General features: G+C 38.3%; 1 protein-coding gene across 2 annotated transcripts in view; it reads right to left on the reverse strand.

The window, feature by feature from the left end:
- Positions 1-25,100, reverse strand: part of UXS1 (UDP-glucuronate decarboxylase 1) — a 65,366-nt gene that overhangs the window by 17,544 nt on the left and 22,722 nt on the right. For both annotated transcript variants that reach the window (XM_076360094.1, XM_076360103.1), the window contains exons 5-9: positions 25,015-25,075; positions 20,006-20,186; positions 9,006-9,110; positions 7,592-7,651; positions 5,085-5,206 (exon numbers count right to left, since the gene is read on the reverse strand). In XM_076360094.1, the coding sequence (XP_076216209.1) occupies positions 5,085-5,206; positions 7,592-7,651; positions 9,006-9,110; positions 20,006-20,186; positions 25,015-25,075 (529 nt within the window). The remainder of the gene's footprint in view (positions 1-5,084; positions 5,207-7,591; positions 7,652-9,005; positions 9,111-20,005; positions 20,187-25,014; positions 25,076-25,100) is intronic.

Genomic DNA, 25,100 nt, shown 5'->3' on the forward strand with positions numbered 1-25,100 from the left:
TTAGTCATCTGCATAATGGAGAGTTCTGCAGAGTTATACTCATGAATTAGTGTAACAATGACAGTTACAGGTGAAAGAAAACGCCTTACCACTGCTTTTAGAGCAATGGTGGTTGTATGAGGAGGATGCACCTTACAAACAAAAGTAAGAGGTGTACCAAATTGAAAAGAACATCAGAAACAACACATACTTTGCATCAAGAGAAGAATGCTGCTATGGGTATATTCTTATTCGGACACCAGATAAACTTAGTGAACTGAATCAACCTCCAAAAAACGTTTAAAGTCTTCCTGACTTCAAAATTCAATTTGCACAATCAAGCAATATCAAGAACAAAGAACTAAGTTCTCCAATTACCTGAGGGAAATCAGAAGATGGGATTTCTTACAGCAAGGAAAGAAAAAAAAAGACAAACTAGAGCACAGAGACTCTGTGAAAGCATTCAGACGTTTTTTGGGAAACTGCCTGTATTTGTTTAGTCCATGGCTTTGATAATCATTGCAATACAGTATTCTGACCTTGTCTACGGTACAAAGTTATTTTGCAATTGTTAACAGCACAGAGCATGTAGAAACAGTAGAGATGCTAGAGCATTAGCAAAACCATTGTGTCTGAATATGGGCCAGAAGACCTGACAGATTTTTCCTGCTTTATTTTCATGCAATTTGGGGAAAGTGTTGCTCCACTGACAGGAAAAAAGCCTATTATATCCACGCTATGTTTGTGTTAGGAAGTTCTGACAACTCAGATAAAACAATACAATTTATAAACAGATACTTAAATAATGAAACTCTCCACTTACAGAGGGGCTCCTACTACTAATGACCCAGTGAAACAACAGGTTGCATTTTTATAATACTGCCTCAGATACTGCAGCATTCTCCTCCTCCCCTTTTCACCTCACTTCCTCCAACTGAATGTTAACAACAGATAGCTTTGGAAAACTACATTCCACTTCTACATTTGTACAGGACCAAACACAATGTTTTGGTTCATGTGCAGAGCTTCTACACAGCAAAAAAATTATTACAGACAGCTCTAACAGCTCATTAGAAAACATGCAGATCCATTAATCTGATAGTACAGAGAATACATACCAGAAGGTTTTACAAAATGGCAGGACTTTCAGAAGGGTTGTACAACGGTAACTGGAACAAGCCAGTTTGAAAAGATCAGCATTATTTAATCTCTATATTATTACAGTTTGCAGGACTTATGGGAAAGGATTTTTATCTGTGGTTTCTCTTTTCCAAAGTATAAATGCCTATTTGGGAACCAACAGTTGAAAGCAGCGCTTGTTTCCTCTTTCAAAGCGGAGCCAGTTAATCAAGAAGATAAAAGCGACTAACAACAAACAGTACTTGAAATTTTCAATGGAACTGCCACATTTATGAGAATATTAATTTAACTGTGAGTGTGTGACCTCTCAGACTTTGCAAAGGAAAGGAATTGTTGACGATTTTTTTCTTTTCTTTCTGAATTTTACTGACTTTGTATATAACAACTCACATGGGACACTAGCTGCAGTGCTGACACCTGCACTTCAGTGCTGTCAGCGCCCTCTCAGTCAGCAGTGAGAAAGGCTGTAGCATCTCAACTCTTCTTACCTACATTACAGGCACTGCCCAAGGGAGCTGACTGCCTGTAGCACCTTACAGACTTCCCTCTCCAACCTTGGCGTAACTACTATTCCTGGATGTGAAACTCCTCTGCATGGCTTCTAAAAAGGTAAAGGAACCCATGATATCTTTTACCACTACAATTTAGCTTTGGCCTGGTATACCTACAACAGCAACCACCATCTGTGTCATTAAAGGACTGTTCTCTGGGCTTTTGACTATTGCCCCGAGGAGATGCAATGCTTCCTTTTCTCCCCCTATGCTGTCAGAACCACAAACAATTCAATTCCATTCTTCCACAAAAAGCAACAATTCTGCATCTTTTCTTAAGCAAACTGCTAACAAACTTAATGTGACAACACCAAAAAAGAATGCTGCATGCTTAAAAATAATCTATATTGAATATCAAGGAAACAACAAGTGATAACTAGAGAATACAGGATAAACTCCCAAAACACATTAAAGCAAACCACCTTAATTCAACATAGCTATTTTGTTTTCTATCTAATTACTCAATAACTACCTGGTTATTCACTATTCAATGCCTTTTCAGTTGCAATTCAACAGTTTTCATTACCCCTACATTTTACATCAAGGCTTTTTATGATTACTGAAACAAACTCAATTTGTGAATTAAAGATCAGGGGAAAGTACAACTCAATATAAAACGGAAAATCACCCTAGTGCTGCAATTGCAATGCACTTCTATATTTAACAAATTTCAACATCAGTTTGCATGTGTTATTCTCTCACATTAATATAATAAACTTCACCTCTAGCATGTCTTCCCTTTCTTCTGTAACCTATTCAGATTTTTTGGCACCTTGAATCTTCACAGTCCTGGTTATAGAATATTCTATAAGGCAGAGCGTAACACTTGTCCACTTAAAGAAGGTTATACTTAATATTTAGTTATGATAACTCAAGTCACACACCTGTATATGAAGTTTATGCAAAAGCATAAAGCACTGGAAGGACTAGGAAGGATAGGCAGAATTGCAAAAAAAATGGGAATTCTGAAGAAGTCTGAATCAGAGGATGCAATTTAGTTCCTAGATGAACAGGGCAAGGAACTAAAGCTCCCTGTGGCTTAAGAAAAGTTCCAGAAGCAGGTACTTCCACTCACACTAAGGAGCATGGCTGACCTCTGCTCCCACACAAATTGAAGGAGGGAGAGCTGCTCCTGGAAGCCTATAGCAGATATCTTCTCAAACCGCACGCTCAGGTGCCTCACATGGGGTGAGATGAACCCATGTACATGCTTTGAATTTGTGAGCCCTGCATTTCTCCAGCAAATATTGAACTCCCCACCTCTCCTTTCAAGCAGATGCTTATATTGCTGAATGCTACTACCACCCTTGGACTCTTTGATAAGGAAGTACTGCTGGGCTTGTTTAAAGACAGCAGTTTTAAACAGGAGATAAAGTCAAGAAATGCTTAATTCATAGGGTCAAAATAAGTGAACAAAACAACACTGCCAGCAGAAAAGAGCGCACCAAAAAGGCCTTGGTCAGGACAGGCTACTGAGGAACTCTGACAACTGTGAATAAAGAGTCATAATCTTTGACTAGGTTCAAGAACTGTTCTGATTCAAACAGCCTGTCTGGAAGTATAATGAAGAAGTTAAGTTTTGTATTTTTTGGAAACAACATTAGATATACAAGGTACCTAACTATGTGCATGATGATGGAAAACTCTGGAGGAAATTACCAAAAAAAGCAGAAATAAGTTTGCTTGTTTCTTCTTTTTACTAAAGCTGAGAAGATTCTGGAAACATTTTAGCCTGAAATCCTGTAAATCCAATTGTTTTGGGCTAGGTCACTCCTGTCTGAAAACCCCCTTAAAAGCACAATACTTATTTTCATAGCAGTAGCCAGATTTTTCCACTAGCAAAAGATAGTATTTCCTCCACTAATAATAGTGTACCACTTAAATTCTGAGGGAAAAAAAGCTCAACAGCATTTCAGAATATACCTGAATGTGGGACAAGCTAGGGCAGACTTCACTAACCCATAATAAAGTATAAGAAATATCTGACAGAGATGCCCCTAGGACAGAAAGCTCACTTGCATCATGCATTTTCACTTAATGTATGTGTGTATCGCAGTTCGACCTTACAAACCTCTACTATCCTTTGCAAATCCTGCATAAAATTTATGGGATAGTATCATGACTCAATCCTTTGGCTTTAAGATACAGCCCACGATTTTCAAAATTACCTACAGTCTTGCCCTTCTAAAAGAATACTGCAGTGTGTACCACAAACTTGCAAAAAATTCAATACCCTACAGCACAAGAATTTCTCATAAAAACTACAATATTCAACTGCGAATGGATTTCCAGACCCACGAGGAATATTTTTCCACAGTGAAGTATAGGACACATCATCCTGAACAAAAGCAGTACCCCCATATTGTACCTTAAATGATTTAAAAGAGAACAAAGGAGACACGAACCTCTGCCTTCTCTGTCTGGCAGAAGAGATAAGAGAAAATTACTACAACCTCTGGACTAAAATACCATCCCCTAAAGTCTTACCACTTAAGTTTAATTCTGTTTTCAAGGTTTTTAAAAGCCCTTAGTATTTTATCATTTAAAGGTTTTAAATTCTACAGAATATACTACATTTGATTGATTTACACCTTTGTATATTAAGGCTGCAAACACCAAGAAACAGTGATACAATTTTCTTTAGTGTGCCACATTTTCTAATCGAATAGTCTCCCAGAGACTAGCTGAACAGCAATTAAGTAAGATTCACGTACAGGTAAAGAGTCGATGCTGGGTTAGTTAATGGGTTACTTGTTGATGATAAAACCCACAGAAACTGGCATGTATCATTTCACAAACATATTTTAAATTGCATTTTTATCCTCATGTTACTGTATTTGTCTGAAAAAGTGCATTACGTAGCTGAATATTCATCTCTCTCATTCAGGGCTGTATTTATACCTACATAATTTTAAGACATTTCTAAAGTGATTTGAAGTACATTGCTCCTATATGGGTACTCATTAAAGAACTTCCTCATTTTTACCTGTATATTCTGATTTCAATTATGCTCATTAAACATTCCACATTTATCAGTAATGGCCCTATTCAGCAAAGCACTTCTCAGCACAGGACCAACTTAAAACAACTCTGTTATCTGGCTCCCAAATTAGTAAGGTCATCTCAGTTTAATCTGTCTAAAAACTATTTATGATACTGAAAGACATAATATGTCTATCAAGAAGACTAAAGCACATTTTCTTGAAGAACACTGCTCATCTGAAAAAACACAACAGATGGGAGAAATAACAGTTTTGCATTGAAGAAAACAGATTTTGCAGCTACAGTATGAACGCTCCTACTCAAAACATTCTCTTTTGCCCTTCTACCCCTAAATACACATATTCCAGTTTTGCCACACATTTGGCCTTCATAATTACAGAAAATCCATTGAATCTGATACAAGTTTAATACCTGCTTCATATATGCATAGCACATGGTCTCTGCAACCCGCTTTCCTTCATCATAGCAGGCTCTTGGACCTATTGGATTCACATGGCCCCAGTAATCCTCATTTTGAGGGTGAACTTCAGGATCTATGGGGAAAAAAAAACCACTTTAAATGATCTTCTGTCAAAAAGGTGACTATATATAATGAATCTTTCAGTAGATCACTAGTGTTATACAGTTTAACAGCTTCTCTCTGAACTATGCATTTAAAAGATACTAAGTTTCAACACCATTCCTTAAAAGTGTATTCACTAGAACCATGAAAATGACAGTTAGGGAAGATGTGAGACTCTAGTAAGATAACTGAGTACAAGCACACAACAGCCATCACCTGCTTTCCCCTAAAAGAGTGTGTGAACAGAGGGTTAATCCAACTCTTCTCTGCAAAGACAGACTACCTCAAGGGAACAAATAAGGCTCTTTATCTAATGTGATTCAGAGGAAATACTATAGGTTATATAGGCAGCACTTTTTACTGTATTTGGAAAAAAAGAAAGCAAAGCATCTTCAAGTTTTATAAAATAAGAAATAAGGAAAGAAAAATGGGCAAAACGGAGAAGTACTGCATTTCTTAAAGAAGACAGAGTACAGCGATGTACCACAATGTACTTGCTATGCTGCTTCTGTTTTATCCTAAGCATTTTTACTAGCTATCACTGCGCACAATCAGGTTAGACAATCCTTTGGTTTGATCCAATACAAAGGCTCTCAATTACAAAATAAACCAACCAACCAAAAATCTTCTAGGAAGCTCTGTGTGTGTGCACGTGTTCGCTCTATATGCTTGAAGCAATACAATCACTTTGTTACCTTTCTCCACTTTGCTATCTGTGCTGCCTTATCCTCCTTCCTGGGTTTGAAGTTTGCATACATTACTACTAAACTTTCAAGTGTTACAGTTTAATTTTTGAAACAACCTTGATGGTCAGTTCTGATTAACCCTCCCAGTTTTTACGCTGCTCGCTGACATGATTACAGATGAATTCCTGCCATATGAGAGCCACAGAGCAATGACAAATGCAGGGAGGTTGTACACGATTACAAAAGCCCATAGCATTCTTAAAAGGGCCCCAGAAGGTGCTGTGATCTGGAAGGCCACTTCAGTTTCTGTCTCCTTTCTGGCAGAGGCAGCCTTACGAAGCACTTGGAAGCTATAACAACACTGCTTTGAGAACTCCTGTGGAAACAGCTAACAGATATTTTCTGACTTTATTTTCTGTCCTTTATTTTTCAGCAAAATGACTTTGTCTGTTTAGTCAGAGTATGATATGAGTAGACTCTCTCCACTGGCTTTACTGACACAACAAAGCCTGATATTGGGAGTTTCAAGTTTTCCACTTCAGGAGGAGGATTGCAGCAGAGCAATGAGGCTCCAAAACTTGGTGGTTTTTTGGCCTGTTGGTCCCCTGTTCCAGAAGGGAGTTTGTTCAACTACAGAAGAGTCCCTGGGGCTACCATTTTTCTCTGTGGAGCCTGACCGTGGATAATCAAAGGCAAGGGAGGCAGTAGGAATGCTGCACACGCTCAAGCCGCTTATTTGGTTGCCCGGTCATCTTAGTGGATCTCTTGCTTGGGTATTTGCTTTGAATCTTCTTGACTGAAGTTATTCCACCAAAAGAGTACTCCTTGAGGTATGTTTTTTGTCCTTCCTCACTTTCTCCTCACAAAGCTTTGCATCTTGTTACAGAGATGAGTATTTTTTGTTTGCTTGTTTATTTTTTAAAGCCTAGACTCTCACAACTACTAATGTTGAGCAGGTGACTGTGCCTGCATATCTCCATTAACCTTGCAACACTGCTATTATCAATTAGGCAAGAGTTCACAACAGCAGGAATTTCCTCTAGTAGGCACACGGCCTGTCACACACCCCAAGGAAGTACTAAAGATTCTCACTGCATCCAGCTAACAGTTCTATCAGTCATTCTCTCTCTACTTCACTCCTTAGTAACAGCAAAAGGAAGAAGGAGAGATATGGCACCATTGCTCAATAGTACGTTTTAAGAGACACCGCAATGGCATGCATGCACAATCACTGTTTTCTTAGCTTGGAGATTATGTCCTTGTCTCTTGCACTGTGCTGCACACACTAGGGCAATTGCTAAATTGTAACAATACAACTGGGGAAAACAGAAGCAGATTTGCTACTGAAATTATCTTTCTTCACAGGTTTTCATTATGGCATCTGGATTTTAATCAGAGTTCAACACTCAAAATTCCCCCACAAGCCCTTTTGAAAAAGAGCCATAAACTAAGACATAGGAAATTTACAAAGTTTGAGCGTCCTTCCACCACTCTGACTAGAGATTTAAAGCAAGTACTAATGCCGGCACTTTAAGCTGTGAGAAGTACATCTAATAAAGAAATCAAGCTAACACAGTAATGAAAATCTATCAATCATTCAACAAGAGGTTTGTAAATACCCTTTTACACAGTCACATCTTAAGAGCTCTAAACTGTTTTATCCTTCTTACCTCCATATACCTCTGATGTAGAGGCCAGCAGCAGCCGTGCTCCAACACGTTTGGCTAACCCTAAATTTTGGGCAGGGAAAGAACATAAATAGATCAAGTTTAAGAATCTTTCAGTCACATTAACTGCTTTAGTGCAAACCCATTTCACGTGTTTTTAAAGAGAATTAGATTTCTCTCACTAGATAAATCTAGCTGTAAATCACATCCATAGCTCCCACTCCCAAGGTAGAACACTTGAGAAACGGCAGAGCAGCACCCACATGTGTGATGTGGTTGCTTCTGGGACTAAAAGTTACACTGAACCAAGATCCAAGAACTTAATATATTACACCCTAAATAAAGGCCAAGTAATCATAAACCATTCCAGTTATGAAATCAGGATCTTGAAACAACACACCATATTATGATTATCAAAACGTAAAGATAAGCTACATAAAGAAACTGATACAGAATAACATGTTATAGGACAAAATCAATCATTTTCCCTTTATTATGCCCCTTTAAACAGCCTGGATGATCATACCCATCACTCGAGATTATTCTGCACTCCATTTCAATGACTTTCTGGCCTTCAAGTTGGCATGGCCAATCAAAGAAATCTCTCATCTATGCTATACCTCAATAGCTTCTAAATCACTTCTCTGAACTGTACTCACTAGAGTATCACTCAAATGAGAAACTCAGCTGACCTAATGCCCAGCAGTTTTTTTGCCTCCTCATAATTCTTAGGATCACTGACACCCAGTTCAAGCTGCAGCATATGCCAAATGGATCAAAGATGGGAGGAAAAAGTAGCGAAGGTTTGAGGCCTTCTTTTCACAGGCCCATTCCCAGCACCAAAACCAATAGAAAAAGATGAAAATGTTGCCTTGTAATTATCTAGCATGAAGCTAGACATTAAAAGTTCTTGCAAAATTTGCTAGCCAAGGCATGCACAAGAGGGTGCAGTGCTCTTGATGTTCAGGGTTTACAGAGCCAAGGCAGTTCCACCTAGTTCAACGTTTGCTGTGGTGGAAAGGAACAGTCACCCATAGCAAACATGGGAATGTTCCACAGTCACCAAGGTGCAAAGTGCAGTCATGGACACAATTTTGCTGTAAAAATCCCATGCTCTTAATTGTTCCTATGACTTCTATAATTACTGCACAGTTATTACTCCATAGCCAGGTTACAGGAATGAAGTTCTTGTGCCTTGATAGCTGAGCTTGCATGTTGTCAGAGTTCATCTGCAGATATATTTAAAGGAAAAGTACAAAAATCCTCAAAGAGGGGAAAAACACCCCCTTATTTTTCTTAAAGAATCAACTTTTAAAAATGTTCAACTCATCTGCTCCATCCTCCTCTCCCTCCAGTAACTCTGTCCAGATTATATTATGTCTAACAAAGTTAAGTAAGGAAGAAGATTTCCACTTACCCAGCATGTTTAATGTCCCAATAGTGTTGGTCTTCAATGTTTTTATAGGATTATACATGTAATTTGGAGGAGAAGCAGGAGATGCTAGATGATAGATCTGGTCCACTACAGAAAACCAGAGGGGAGTGGAAAGAAAGCATTATTATTTTCCCATGTAACATATTAAATGAGAAAACATTAGGGTCAAGAAACAAGTACTTCTTTCTGCATTTCCTAACATTGGAACTCAGTGTTTCCTATATTGCTACCTACAGATAATATATATGTATGCAAACTTGTTGTAACCCAAAGCAAGACTTACTTTTTAGTAAAACAAAAACTAAAGTGTAGTATATATCAACACTATTGACACAGATACAGAAGTCTGTCTGGGTATTGACATTTTTCACTTGTAAAAATTTTAGTTATGAGTACTTCAGAGATGTTTAGAAGCTGCAAAAGTATATGCAACATTCTATTACCCTCAGGTTTTTAAATGACTATCAGCTTCAGAATATTTTTCTCAAATGGAATCCCAAGCAAAGACGGCAGAAACATTTTTTTAATACCAGGAGGAACATTGTCGGAAAAATAATTATAATAATTTTATTTGTAAGCCACTTGTCAATGAAATATTAATGGGATTAGTATCTTATTTATATTTTAAATATATATGCCAAGATATGGGCACACAATGTTGGTCCTTTTTCCCCTCTCCAGTATCCCCTATCCTATTCTAACAGCAGTGGACCCTTTGCTCCACTGGTGTTCTATGTTGCACTTTGGATAATACAGCATTTTAGCTTTATAAAAAAAAACAAACCCAAAACCTCCCCAATACAGAGATTCCAGCCTCCCCAGTTATGAAATATAATTAACCAACACACTAGACCATACCTTGCAATCAATGAAGGTATACTGATGCCTAGCCTATTTTAAAATAAGGTAGCTTGGGTACTGCCAACGGATTGCTCAGGTAGTGCAAGTCCCAATTTTAACTAATTAAATTTGCTGCATTTCTGTGATTGCAGCATAAGCAAACCTAAAGATTCAAATCACCCATAGGAAATACATATTCCACACAACAGCAAAGAGCCTAGTACAAAAAAACTAAATAGTTACACCACTGTCATGAGTACAGACTAAGGCCCATGTGAACCTCATGAAGTTCAACAAGGCCAAGTGCAAGGTCCTGCACCTGGGTCGGGGCAATCTCAAACATGGATACAGGCTGATGGATACAGGCTGGGCGATGAGTGGATTGAGAGCAGCCCTGCCGAGAAGGACTTGGGGGTACTGGTGGGTGAAAAGCTGGACATGAGCCAGCAATGTGCGCTCGCAGCCCGGAAGGCCAAGCATATCCTGGGCTGCATCAAAAGCAGCGTGGCCAGCAGGTCGAGGGAGGGGATTCTGCCCCTCTGCTCTGCTCTGGTGAGACCCCACCTGGAGTACTGCGTCCAGCTCTGGAGCCCTCAGCACAGGAAAGACACAGACCTGTTGGGGCGGATCCAGAGGAGGGCCAGAAAGATGATCAGAGGGCTGGATCACCTCCCATATGAGGACAGGCTGAGAGAGCTGAGGTTGTTCAGCCTAGAGGAGAAGGCTCCGGGGAGACTTTATTGCAGCCTTTCAGTACTTATAAGGGGGCCTACGGGAAATATGGGGAGGGACTCTTTATCAAGGAGTGCAGTGAAAGGACAAGGGGTAATGATTTTAAACTGAAAGAGTGTAGTTTAAGATTAGATATTAGGAAGAAATTCTTTACTGTGAGGGTGGTGAGACACTGGAACAGGTTGCCCAGGGAAGTTGTGGATGCCCCCTCCCTGGAAGTGTTCAAGGCCAGGCTGGGTGAGGCTTTGAGCAACCTGATTTAGTGGAAGGTGTCCCTGCCCATGGCAGGGGGGTTGGAACTACACAGTCTTTTAACAAACCATTCTATGATTCTACGATTCTTATTTTAACAATTATTCCTAGCACAAGAGAACAGAGAGAGAAAAGAGAATAAAGGCTGTAAGAGATTTTAAGTTCAAAGGCCAAATGTATCATCAGTCAGGACTTCCTTCTCTCTCCAACTTCTTCTACTTCAGTTTATTTCTATCTTAAGCTACGTGAATTGTGCTTTGCTGTCTATTCATCCAGTAGTCAGGCTTACTTGTTTATTTTCAGCTATTTACCCATTTTCATAAAATGGTCTTTTTCCAGAACAAGCATGGCAGTCATTTCTATCATGGTAGTTCAGAAGACACATATAGGTATCATAAATGGTATTTGATACAAGGAAAACAAGCACACAGGACTCCACTCAACTTTGGTTTTGTAACAGGCCATCAGGAAAGTTGCTACCTCTGTACTTCAGAACTTCAAAAAGCTCAGCTCAACCTGGCAAATTTAAAGAACTGAAAAAACCTCAATAAGCTGTGCAGTACACCAGAATCAGTCTTAAATAAGAAACTTAAAAGAATCCCAAGATACTAGTTGATTAACATTCATAATCATGAAAATCTTAGGCAAATCCTAAAATTTGAGACCAGCTTCAGCATATCAGGGTTGCAAAATGCGTTCCATGAGATAAGAATGTGAAGGCTGGAGGTACTACAGGGAAAAAAGATATTTTTGTTAAATTATAATAAAAACAAACCAATAAAAACTGGACTCATTTTCACAAGCAGTATCTGATATTCAACAAAGCTCAACCTGCAAGTCTTTCATAACATAACTATTTTGAATATAAAAACATCTTTCTGTCTTCTATGTAACATGAATCACAGTTCGCCAGAACTACTTAAGCGAATGCCAAAAAAAATTAAACATAAGATCAAATGAGAGATAATGATGCTTAAGAAAGGAAAAGAACAAATCACCTACCAAGGTCGTCCAAGAAAAGTAGTCAAAAGGCGACGTAAGGATTAGAATGGCAGGATGGAAGAAGGGAAAGTAATTCCTTCTTTGTGTTACGAAAGGAAAGTTTGGTTTTTTAAGAAGCCTCAGCACTGAAACCTGAAAGAACCTGGAAAAGTCAAGGCTAGCTGCTATTCTGACAGAAGACAACATTGCATGGTATAAGGCTGTCTTGCCCTAGAACAGAACACTGTTCGTCAAATGGTACACTCACATTTTTCTTTTAACTATTTTCTCAGGTGTTTTATAATTAACAAGCAGTGGCAAATGACAGCAATATGAAATAAAGCTGTATTTTGACAATGTATGGATTACTGTTAGCCCTCTGTTGGGTTTAACTTTCATTATGTCACAGATACTGTGAACTTTTTTTTCTCCAGTTTTAAATTAATTCTTTTACCAAAAACAGGGTAGAAACATCCTTGACTTTCAAATTAAAAAAAAAAAAAAATCCAAACTTGCCCCAATTTTTCTTTTTCTCCATTTGAATATAACTATACTTGCTTAAACAGCACAGGCTGTATATACAGTATAATTAGGAGGAAAAAAATATGAAATATAAAGTTATCACCTACTCTCAACTAGCTGAGAACACTGAGATGCTAGAGGAATATGTTTCCTGTTAGAAGACTTCCATTCTTCCCTGATTCCCAAATTTCATTTGACAAAACAAGCACACAATCCTTTGCTTCCTGACCTCTCTCTAATGTAAAAAAGCGGAGTGGTTAGGGTGACAGTGTATATAAGTGGCTTGATTTATCGATGTGGAATGTACCTATTACTTTTCAACAATCCCTTAAGCAACGAAAAAATTAAAAGTATTTAAAAGCCTTCAAAACACAAGCATCTCTTCATATTAAAACATTACATCCTTTTTAAGATAAGCATGTGTTCTGATAATAAAGCTTTAAAAATACTGGCAAGATTGTCAAGGTAAAATATTTAACCTACTTACTTTCTGAATCCTTAGTGTACTTGCACATATAGTCACATTTTTCCTAGATTAGCTGTCGTTTTTAAGTCTACTGGGCAAGCTCATAGCTCCTGTGAGTGCATACTGGCTCATCTGTAAGAGGCATGTCAAAGTTTACCCCGTGCTGCATCTTTGCATTATTGCCCCAACACAAGAAATCCTGCAAAATAATTTATGATTAAATTTTATTCACTGCTTAAGCTTACAATGTCAATAGTGACCAAAATAAGGAGAAATTATTTCAAGTCAAACCTCATCACACAGAACAATTAACTATCAACATAAACACAAGATCAGCTTCTAAGGCAATCTGCATGACTCCATCGCCCCCAAGTTTTACAGTCTTGACAGAGTAATGATATTTGACAGTATATCTACTTCTTATATGTTGCCATGCTCTCTCTTACAGCTGTTAATCTCTAGAGCAGAAATGACCAGCTGCCTACAAGATGTCAAAACAGCCCCAAAAGCTAGAGATACAATTTTGGCACATGTGTCACATTGGTGAGGACTTATTCTCACATTAAAAAGTGCAGAGAAATACAATTTCATGTAGCAGACTGCTCTGCTGTTTGCTCTCATATCAACAGAAACTGATATTTCCATTCACTATCAACTCCAGTGCAGCATCAAAAGAGAGCTTTTCACAGAAGGCAACCTATAGTAGCAACGCATTTAGTATCCAAAGACGGTCTGACACAGTGAGTGCTGGAGGAAGCGAGCTCCCAGCTCAGACTCGACTCAAAGCCCTGCCCACATTGCTAATGCAACTGAAACTTCTGGCATTCTGTCTGCAACATGAAAATAGTTAATTGTTTTGTGTGATGAAGTGTGACGTGGAATAATTTCTCCTTATTTTGGTCACTGTTGACATTGTAAGCTTCAGTAGTGAATAAATTTTCATCAAATTATTTTGCAGGATTTCTCGCGTTGGGGTAACAATACAAAGATGTAGCATGGGGTCAAGTTTAATTGGTCTGTTGAACTTCGACATGTGTCCTACAGACAAGCCATGAATATGAATGAAATACATGACTGCCTCAAGTTATGCCTCTGAACGTAAGTATCCCCTTCCCACAGCATGGTACTGTCATGAAACCAAAGAAAAGGGGTAGACTGGAAGCCGACGAAAGAAATGCTCAGAGAAGCCACTGACCGCTGCTTGCAGGCAGCGGGTAATTCAAGCACAGTGGCTCAGAAAAATGAACAAAGTCATAGCTAAAGCCACCTGCAGCCAATGCAGAGCTGAACTCTGACCTGAGTTTTATGCTGTTTCTCTCTACCCATTCCTTCACAACCCTTTCTAAATCTAGTTTTCAACAGGCTGTGGTGGAATTTTTGCAGAGTAAAAATGTCACTTCATAAGCATTGTGGTCCGTCAGTAACTTACTGCCCAATCCAAGTCTGTCAAAGCAGAAGTGAACACTTTCCTGCCTCCCTACCTCCATCCACTTTATTTGTGTTGTTTTTTAAATACCTGCTGAATTTTTGACACACAGCAGCTCCTATAGGAATGGTTCCTTTAACGGCACATGGCAATTCAGATAAACAGGGCCAAAAACCACCTTTCCTTTTGCTGCATCAGGGTACAGCTAGGCCTGAGATTATCCACGTGGACGAATAATTGTTAGCTAGAAACAAATGCAAACAAAATACACAACCCCAAAGGTTCTTTATAATCTTCAAATTTATTTATTTATTTTTAAACAAGAAGCTAAGTTTAATGGACAGTGCTCAAAAAAAGAAAAAAAAAAAGAAAAAAAGAAAGAGAAAGCACTCTTCTTCCCCTGGTCCTTCTTCCTCACTTTGTTTCCCAGCTGGCAATTGCTTTAAATGTGACAAAGAGAAGGAGCCGGGAGACAAAGAAGGTTTTCCTTGCCAGAGACATGGTCTTGCCTGTCTGAGTCTGGTTTGCCTTGACATACTTCCTCCCATATGCACAAAGGCAAAAATAGATGCCTGTGATGAAAAGGTTCAGTCATCAGCTACGCCAATTCCATTACTGTAGGTCAGGCCAGAGAAGCTGACACAGTGAAGCGAGACATTTCTATTGCACTGAACTAAAAAGGACTACAAATACAAATTCATTTTCCTAATATTAAAAATGTTGCCTGTAACTTAAGGCAAACTAGAATAACTTTATAAAGGTTTACCACATTGCTCGTACTGGAGCAGTTCTGGAGAGCTTCACCAGAGACCCAGGCACCACGGCACTTGGCTCTGGACAAACAAAATTAAGTAGCATATGTTATCTTCTGCCTTGTCATGACTTTCCATAATCGTACAATTTAAAACCATCAAGTTGAATGTATTAAGTATCTGGCAGAGGAAATGAAGACTAGGGGGAGAAAAATCTGGGATGGAAATACTGAAGCAAAAAAACCCCAGTGTATTGAAGGCACTCACATAAAAAATTAGAAGCTGTTATTTGTGTGTGCCTTAAGTTATCTGTGAAATGACTTGGAGATGGAACAATTCTGGGATACTGTAGAACAGTGTTTAGCAAAATGTTATCATCTTGACTTCCGGAAAGCTGTTATTCACAAGAAGGCTATAGCTTATTCTTTTGGCCAATTTTGTGAGACTGTTGGTTTTAGCCTTAAAGTCAACTCAGACCCACAAGCCAGCAAAGTTCTTAAGAATAAAAGCATTTTTAGTTCCAGTCAAGCCAATGATCTATTAAAGTTCTATAAAAAAATGTTATTTTATAAAAAATGTTATTTTATATACCTATGTGCATGTTACTAACAACTTCATACCTTCTGAAAACTCTGAAAGCCAAGCCCCTTGTCACTATGTATGTCACGTGCTTACAGCACTTCTTTCCAACCACACAGCAAAATGTGGTTTTATTCTATCATTTTGAAAGCTCTTCAATGAAAGTCAGAAGAGCCCAATATAAAACCCAAACCACCTTTGCATTCACAACAGTCACTGAAAACAGAGCTGATTTAAGAAATGTTTTGCCAGAAACCAGATTGCTAATATCAAGAATAAAAACAAAACAAACAAAAAATCAGCTTTATTTAACTGATCTTCACATCAATTGTTTCAATTCATCTCAGGAAGCAAGTGATGAAATAGTTCTTCCTTACCTACCACTTACGAACGCTTTTATTCTCACTTACTTCACATTACGTTAGGCAGTGCACTTGTATTTGTTTTAAAAGTCTGCCTTTCAGCATCAGAATGGAACTACCTTTCACTACTCTGACCAAAAAGAAACAACCTTTTTTGTCTTCAGCTGCTACAGACTGCAATTTTAGAAGTATTGTACGAATATTTTACCAAGGGCTCCTGTTTAAGCAGTGAAGCATTGGAGGCCATCAGCAAAATTCCTACTCTGCAACTGTGCTCCTATGGTTCAAAACCAAAGTGGGCAGTGCGATCTAATTAAGTTGGAAAGAAAAAGAAAAACCTCTAAAAAGCATAACCCTTGAGGACTACTGTGAACGTCTTTCCAAGGGAAGAGGATCTTTAAGCGATACCATTTTTTGATATAATGATAAAGCATTCAAAACATTGTGCATTTGTGATTAGGGAAAAGAAACCCGTTCAACTGGGTCACTTGATAAAGCACTGGAAATCTGTGGCATTTTGAGGCCTGTTTTTGTTTCAAATTTGTGGAAGGGGTGGTAAAAACAAAAACACAAAACCAAACAAAAACCCCCACAAACAACCAAAAGGAAACCAAAGGCCTAAATGTGTTCATGTGAACTGTGAAACAGTTCAGCTGAGGAGGACGTCTTTCAGATCCAAGAGATGGCTGGGGGGTAAAGGGAATGTGCATATATCACCTTATAAAAGATTGTTTTAAGGCTTCCAAAGGTTGCTGAAGAAGTAGGAAGAAGAAACACCAGTGGGAGAAGGACAGGGGCTGTCCATACCTGTCTGACATTTTCTTCCAGTTTTATTCAACTGCTGTAGCGACTGTGGACAAGAAGGTGCGTGTACTTAATGGCAGTTGATAACCAGACCTCAAGACTGAAGACTGAGGGGTATTACTTGCTTTTTAGGAATCAGTTTGTGGTATGACTGCCATCTTATCACATCACTTTGAAATTGGCTTATATTTTTGTGTGGGTTTTTGGGGGGGGGGTTTGGTGGGGTGTATGGTTTGGGGTTCTTTTATGGGGTTGGATTTTGGTTTTGTGTTTTTGTTTGTTTCATTTGTTGGGGTTTTTTTGTCAGTTTTATTTTTGTTGTTTTTTTTTTAGCACACACATTCAAGTATAACAATAATTAACAGCAGAAATACAGACTTCAGTGGCTTAAAAGTATTTAAAAATAAAACTTTTTTTCCTACAAACACACAGTCAACCCTCATGCAAAGCCTTTTTAATCTAAAAATTTGATTTATTTAATCTAAAATTTCAGTTGGTAGTTTTTAATGCAATTCTATCTATTACCATGAAGTGGGGTAAATCACAGTAACACCAGATTAAGAATTCATTCTCACTTGTTCTCCAACTAATATCTGTGTGTCTTTACACTAAGGTTTGCAGGAACATGAGCCACAGTGCTCTCAAGTAACCATCTGAGGGTGCTTGTAATCTTAAAGAACACAGAGAATGAGAGGCAGAAAATAAGCAAAGGTAGGTTTCTGTACTATTTTGCTGATAATACAGAAAAGAGTAATAAGAGATTCTTTCCCTTATACACCACCCTTCAGAACAGAAAATTGTCTTTCTGTACCAAAAAACTCCCATTTATTAGTGGATTAAAACTCAACATAAGGGTTAGGCTGAAATGAAAATATCTTTAAAAATCCCAAGTACTTTAAAAAACACAGAATTCAACTACAATAAAAAAAATTATGCAAAGTTGGAAAATTTTTCTTTTCAGACTCCCCCCCCCCCCATTTTCTGTCTTTCAAGATTCCTAAACTACTTTCATTCCATTAAAGAATTTAGGGCCTTTGCTTTTCTGCTTGAAAAAGCCTAAGTGAAAGCTATGTTCTTGTGAGTTTTCTACTGACATCTTCTCCAAGTGTTAAAGCAAAGGAAATCCTAGTGGAGAAGAAAGTCATTCAGCACCACAGGTAACTATAGGTATCCCAGGGCTGAGAAATAAAATTTGTGTTTAGGTGATTTATTACTGTTTCTGGCCAATCCAGATCAAGATGCAAGAATGCTGAGTGCCACTTCATGCCATGGATCAAAGATAATGACTCAGACAAGGCAGATTTTAACTTCACAGTGATGCCTACGCATACACACACACAAAAAAAATGCATCAAGAGATTTAGTGAAAGCTATACATCTTGAGACTAAATCCACTTTCCGTATCAAAAGTGCAAACATTGTTCTTTCTAGATCAGAAATGAGGTCTTCTTCAGAAATAAAGTACTGATTACTCTCTCTGGAATTTAAGTGTCAAACATCCTTATATGACCTTGTTTAAAGAGGACAGCAAATAAACAGGAATTCTTTAGATACGAACCTTCTTTTGTCATGACTTCACAGTCATTCCAATTTCTGTTTACACGTAAAAAGGAGAAACTGGGACTAAGAAAAGAAGTATTGATCCATACACCAACTTGTTAATCTGTTACAATAACTATCCCTCATTGCCTCACCTTTTTTTTCCCCCCCTTTCCTATGTTGGAATATAAACTCTGCACTGAAATGAAATTTTATCATGTTCCTATACCAGTATATCAAAGTTAATTTTATTTTAACAGTTAGCCACGCCAGCTTTAATTTATGCTGCTGGAGGATGAGAAGACATTCAATAAACTGCCCACTGAATAACATGTTATAATTTGTTGTCAGTACAACATGGGGAATTGGTGACTTAATTACATAGAACGTGGGAGAGGTAGCTGAAGGATCTCAGAATTCCCATTCATTAGTGCCTAGTAACTGGGCAACAGTATTAGCAACGATGATAATTCTCTGCGAAGGTCTCAAGCGTAAACAGTCAGAAAGCAGATAACACAGGGGAAAGATTAGGAAAGCTGACAAACTGAACTGGCTGAGGTATAAGCTACCAGCACCTGGAGTCAATTAATAAGATTCTAGTCCCATTATCCTGTCAGTGGAAGCAGAAGTTTGAAGTAAAATAACAGGCAGTAACTGAACCAGTGCATTGTCAGAGCAGAGAAGCAGCATGTGTTGCAGGACTGTTTCAGTAGTGTTGTCAGGAATTCATCACAAGCAATAATACAAGAGATGCAATTGCTCGAAATTTTCCCTGTGAAATTCCATCCATTAGAATTCAGCAAGAATAAAAAAATACAACTTCAGGTCCATTTTTTTGTTTAAAAAAAAGAAACAACTACATTGCTACAAAGTTTTAAAGGGATGGAGCAAACCCGCCAGAACTGCGGTGTAATTTGAGTAACATTTTCATTGATTCACTATATACTTATATACTCCCAAAGAAGTCTATAAATGCATATACCTCTCAAATACGGCTATGTTAATGCTGTCTTACAATTTGGCATAATAGTTTGAGGTTTATGACAGTTTAGATATTGAGTTACTTCCACTTCTTTGAAGCAGAATGGTTTGTTGTTTCTGTCTTTGTTTAGGGGGTTTTTTTGGTTGTTGGTTTTTTTTTTTTTTAATTTGGGAAATTCAGTGCTGCCACTTTCCTATTCTACGGGCTGTGGAATGCTTGTACCTAAAGTAGGAGCAACATTTTCCACAGAAGACACATAAGGCAATTAAGGAAAGTGAGCTGACTTGCCCTCTGAAAGAGTTTATTCTCCTCTCAACTGACCATACACATGCATGCCGTCTAGTGTAACTGCAGCCCTGAATTAAACTTCCCAGTTCATGACGCATCTAGACCACAGACTCTGTGTGTGTCGTAAGCCTGCGCAGGCACACAGGGATGTGAGACCATAGATGGGACAGATAGACTGACCCACTGCCATCTTCTCTTCTCACAAAATCAGTCACAATAAGAAGTTTTTAAGATTCCCTTCCTCCTGTCCACTCAGAAAGGAAGAACTGATTTCAAAGACAAAAGTGCTCTGAACCTCTCATTCCACACTGGTCACAGAAATTAGGCTAATAATAAACAAAGCATACAGGTATTAGACCAAACCAGAAGTCAGTGCCCAAATTTAATTTCTTTAGACATACATACTTACAAGGGTAAAGCACAACAAAGTGCAGATACCAAAGCAAAGACTACTCACCTTCAATGTACAGGGGCTCAACGACATCGTGATTTATCAGTTCGAAGTTCTCATGACCAATCCAGTGCTCCACATTTCTTTTCCTGCCCGTAAAGAAGTTGTCCACAACTGTAACCTCATGGCCATCCATCATTAGTTTGTCAGTAAGATGAGAACCCACAAACCCTGCTCCTCCAGTTATCTGCGTTAGGACAGTTGGTATAAATTTCTTTTTCTTTTTACAGAAACACCAGACAAAGTCTACAAACATGAAGACAGAAGAACAGTAGCTTTCAGGTCTTTGCTTACCCCAGGGGAAACAACTCCATTTCCACGCTTAAATTTTTTTATCCAATATTTACAGCATTTAAAATTTCAAGAGAGATGCTTGACACGTTTCATCACTGTCAGGCTAGAAGTTCAGCTAACTATTCGCACCAACAAAATCTCTTTTCCAGATCAGATTTTTTTTCCTTTTTTCCTTCAAATTGGATTGTGCCCTTTTATGCAACAGCAAAGCCTAAAAAGACCCAAAAAGGTAAGAGGAGAATTCTCTCTTTTCTGAGAAATGGGAATCGCAGACGACAGAATGCCAGGTTATTTTTGTGGAAGATTTCTAATACCAGAAATGTCAAATCCAGCTTTTGTCTGGTTTAAATGGAAGATATGTTAGGTATTCCAAGTAAGTACTACAAATTCTTTCACCCTTCATAGAAGGAAGGAAGCAAGCATATTCTTAGATGAAAGCAAGTCTTTGAAGATCTCTCATTTGAAATATCCGCTAAAACCAAAATTATTCCTTTTGTGTTTTAATGCATCCATAGCCCACATCCTATCGTTCTGTTTTCAGCCTCTCATACCACTAGCTCCGACATCCAGCATTTGCCTTAGAACTTTATGTTGTTTTACTGCAAAGAAATAGGCAGAAATAAAATATTTTAAAACTTGTACTCTTGTTCCATTGCAGATGTAGAAGCAAGGAAGTCCTTAATTTTTCCCTTTCTGCACCTCAGTCTTTAACAGTAAACAAACAAACAAATCACTAACTCAGTACTGAAGCAGTTAACACAGTAAGTAGTAGAACTGCAAGTTGTGTGACACATCCAGATATATCTATGGAAGCAATTATTTTCTGTGCACTTCAGAAGCTGTTTTCAAGAACACACAAAGACACGACAGATCACCACTCTCAAAGAATGGACTTGTAAAAGCCCCATGTGGCATCAGCTATATGACTGCATGATCAAATTCACATTCTGAAAGTGATTCAGCTGGCTGTTGATCTCCATTCTTCAGCTGCAGTGACAACTAACCAAACAACAAAAGGACATGGTGAAACTGTCAAGCAGGAATCTAATGAATGGATGATGTGCTACAATGACAAAGTGCTTCATGGAGAAGGATGTAGATGCCTGAAGTTCTTTCCCTTTGGGCTAGTCAAAGCCTAAACATTTATCCTGCCCACTCCCTCCCCATCCACTGTTGAAAAAAGCCAGATTAGCAGAAATTTTCTTTAAAAAAAAAAACCAGGAAAGACACAAAGGGAAACAGAAAGCTATCAAAAACTGAAAAGGAAACAAATCTAACTACATCTGTTCTCTTCTGTAAAAACTTGAATGTCCACTTCTTGTATTCTCACACTTGTTTTTCTTCTTAAAAATTCAACGCCATCAGTGTGTCAAAGACATTGGAAGTACCAGTTAATAAAAGAATAATTTAGTTGGTTTATCTAGTATTCTTTTGGGTTTATCAGAGCTTCCTTGTAGCAGATTCCATATATGATTCAGTTCCTTGACAAACCTGAAGGAGAAAGAGGATTTAGGAGAAGCCCTCTTTGAAAAAAAAGAAAGAAATAATCTCAGGGTTCCCACTATCCCGGAACAGACAGGAGGGAAGAACAGGTTTCTGGCAGAATGGTGTGAACAAGAAAAGAAGGGCGGCAGCAACTGAGGGAAAACAACCCTCTGCCAGGTGTCACCACTTACCAAGGGAAAAATAATATGCATGGAAAACCTACTGCCATAAGCTTATCCTGACTTGGAAACGAGCCGCAGCCTTGCTGAATGTTCCAAGGGTTTTGCCTCTTTGTGATCACCAGGACAAAAGTTTTCTGTAGATGACCTGAACCTATTCATTCAACTGAGGCCCAAGGAAATCCCCTGCTGCTACTTCTATTTTCAGGATTCCAGAGAAGACAAACTCAATGCTTGCAATGTGTCTTTGGTGCAGTAAAAGAAGATCTTCTTCCCCATCTCCCTTTTGGAAAAAAAACATAAACCAAACCAAGCACTGCTTACAGCACTCTTCTATGCTATATGCAAGCAAAAAAGAAAAAAAAAAGAAGCACAAACCAACTTTGTCTGGAAAGAAGTTTCCAGTTTTACTTTAAATCTGTATGTAGTTTTTATGATAAGTCTCTGTTAGCTTTATTAACATATCACTTCCATAGGTATTAGATAAAGAACTACTTGGAAAAGGAGCTGAATTTCCCCTGGAAAAGTAAACAACTGTATAAATTAATTTTTTTATCATTACTTGAGGCTACATTAAAAAAGGTAAGATTATTTATCACTGAAGCTCTCTGTATAACCTTCCTGTAATCACCCATAAAAGCAAGGTCAATATACTTCATTTCTAAATAAGACTTCCTGCAAATCACAATGACATATTAATCTACAAAATCATATACTGTATGTGAATCATTTCCATATCACAATGGAAGTACCAGCACCTGGGGCTTAAATAGGCATTCTTTAATAAGACTTCATTAATAAAAATATTTAATGACTTAGTAGTGCCAATATGCTTGGTACCTTCGGCATCTCCTAAAAGGCACAACTATTACTGATAATTTCCTCCACTAGAGGCACTCAAGTTTGTGTATTTGCTAGACAGGTTCATTTCTGCTGTCTGCAGTCAGATTCAAAACATCTAGTGTCCCATACGGAAATTTTTTTTTTAATTTATTTTGTGCTTTAATTGGTCTACCACATTCAATTCAGAAAAAACCCACACAACAGACTGAACCAATGTCAACACTACCATCCATAATATTAACAGAATTCCCTCTCTTGCATATGAAAGCCTGTGGCCTAGTCACTTCAGAGAACTGAGCCAGTAGATAAATCATGCACAACAGGACAAAGACTTGAGCTCTTCTGAATGAAAGTGCCAGAGTATCTAGTCTCAGCTGAAATACCACCCCTGCTAGCAATCATCTCCAAATAGATGCAGTATAATAAAAAAATAACTGCTAGAACTGTTGTCTGATCAGGTCAGCACTGTGGAGACTGCATTCAGAGAAAAATCAGAATTTAGAATGAATTCCAGGAAAAGACGCAGTATCAACAAAATATGAAGCAAATCATCTACCAAAGTTCACTTGGCTTGCCGATTCTCGTGTTTACTCCTGAGAAGCTTCCAAGTGTCACGCAAGGCCTACATGAGTTCTCAATAAGCTGAGTTCAGCTACTCAAAAGAACATTTTTCCTGTAGGATTATGACAGCGACCTTCTAACAGAACGAAACGGCCCACGTGGGCAGGAGGCTTGTGAAAGCCCATCTGACTTCCCACTGAACTATCCCCAACCACGACAGAGAAGAAATGACTGAACAACTCACTGATCCTTTTGGCCATCTTTCTCTTTAGTAATTTAAACTCTACAAAATACATGGACACCAAAAAGCTATTAACCTCCAGGTCACCAGAAAACACTCCTATTCCAACTACTTGCCATCATTACTGAAGCAACAGACTTCATCAAAATACCCAGTATCTTTAAGAGGCAAAGCTTAAAAGTTAGTATTAAGACCTCCATAGCCTATTAACAGCTTGCACCAATACTTTTATTTAAAGTACCTTCTTGCTTACACAAAAAACATGACATTAAGGTAACTTTATTACACTTGGACACATGAGCACACAATTTAGGAATTTTCAGAATTAAGTGCCTCTCATGTTTTCCTCAGTGCACCTTCCACATTCAACAAGGGAACAGGGAACCTACAGATCTATCTCCTTCAGACTGTCATAAAAATGACAGAGTAACACTGAAGAACTAAACTGATTTGGTGACACTTATTCTTTATGAAGTTTTGCAGTAGCAGGGAAGACTACTGTCTAATAAAGCAGTAAAAACAAAATTTGTTTTTAATTGCATCTTTTCAGTGTTTTTCTTCAAAATTTTGAAGAGTCAAAGCAAAGGAGAACATCAGATAAGTTAGGCACTTTAGCAGGGATTTGTCCCAGACACTGCTCTCTACTACAGAGGCAGAAATTCATACTTCTATATTTACACATAACAGTAGCTGTTCTTTCTCTGCCTCTTCAAAATGCGGGGACTTTTTTTTCCCCAGGACAGACAGAAATAAGACAAAAATTAGGACACAGCTAACTTCAGAAGTGTTTGTAGACAAAACTGGAAAGCTGATGTTCAAGAACAACTTGCTCAGTTTAAGAATGCATTGGACAACTATTTGTCCTGACTTAACCTGCCTTCCTCTTCCACCCTAAAACACCTGTGATGCTTCAGAGTATCAGAAACAACATAGAAGATAACAGAAAGATGAACATTCCCTCAGTCTAATTAACTGGTCCTTCTTAACAGTGCTGCAGAGCAGCTACTTTTCTAGCCTTATGACTAGATTTTGGCCAATTCAGTCACACAAGCTTTCTGTCAAGATGTGCCTAAAGAGTTTTCCAGTCTCTGCAAGTTCAAGCCATCTGGGAGCACAAGATGAAAGATCCTTTGGCAATGCAGTCCCGAGATGTTACAAGCAGAGAACAGCAGCTTAATCGGGAAGTCAAACCTCCAAACCAGAGCCCAAGTGTATTATCCATACGCCGAGTTTGAGAACATCAACACAGAGTAAGCAAAGTACTACTCTAAACCCTGTGCAGCACATATGACATACAAGTAATTTACTTTATTCCTGCTCATGTCTTTAATTAATCCTACAAGACTGATTACATTCCACAACTTTGGGGTTTTTTTATTTCCCAAAAACAACCCAAGTAAATACCAACTTACCAGGATTCTTTTACGATCCTTTTCTGATAAAAATTTCACTGGTGGGTATTTCTGGGTGAAACTACAGAGTATTTCAAAACAAAGAA

Source organism: Aptenodytes patagonicus, chromosome 1, assembly GCF_965638725.1.
Source record: "Aptenodytes patagonicus chromosome 1, bAptPat1.pri.cur, whole genome shotgun sequence".
NCBI lineage: Eukaryota > Metazoa > Chordata > Aves > Sphenisciformes > Spheniscidae > Aptenodytes > Aptenodytes patagonicus.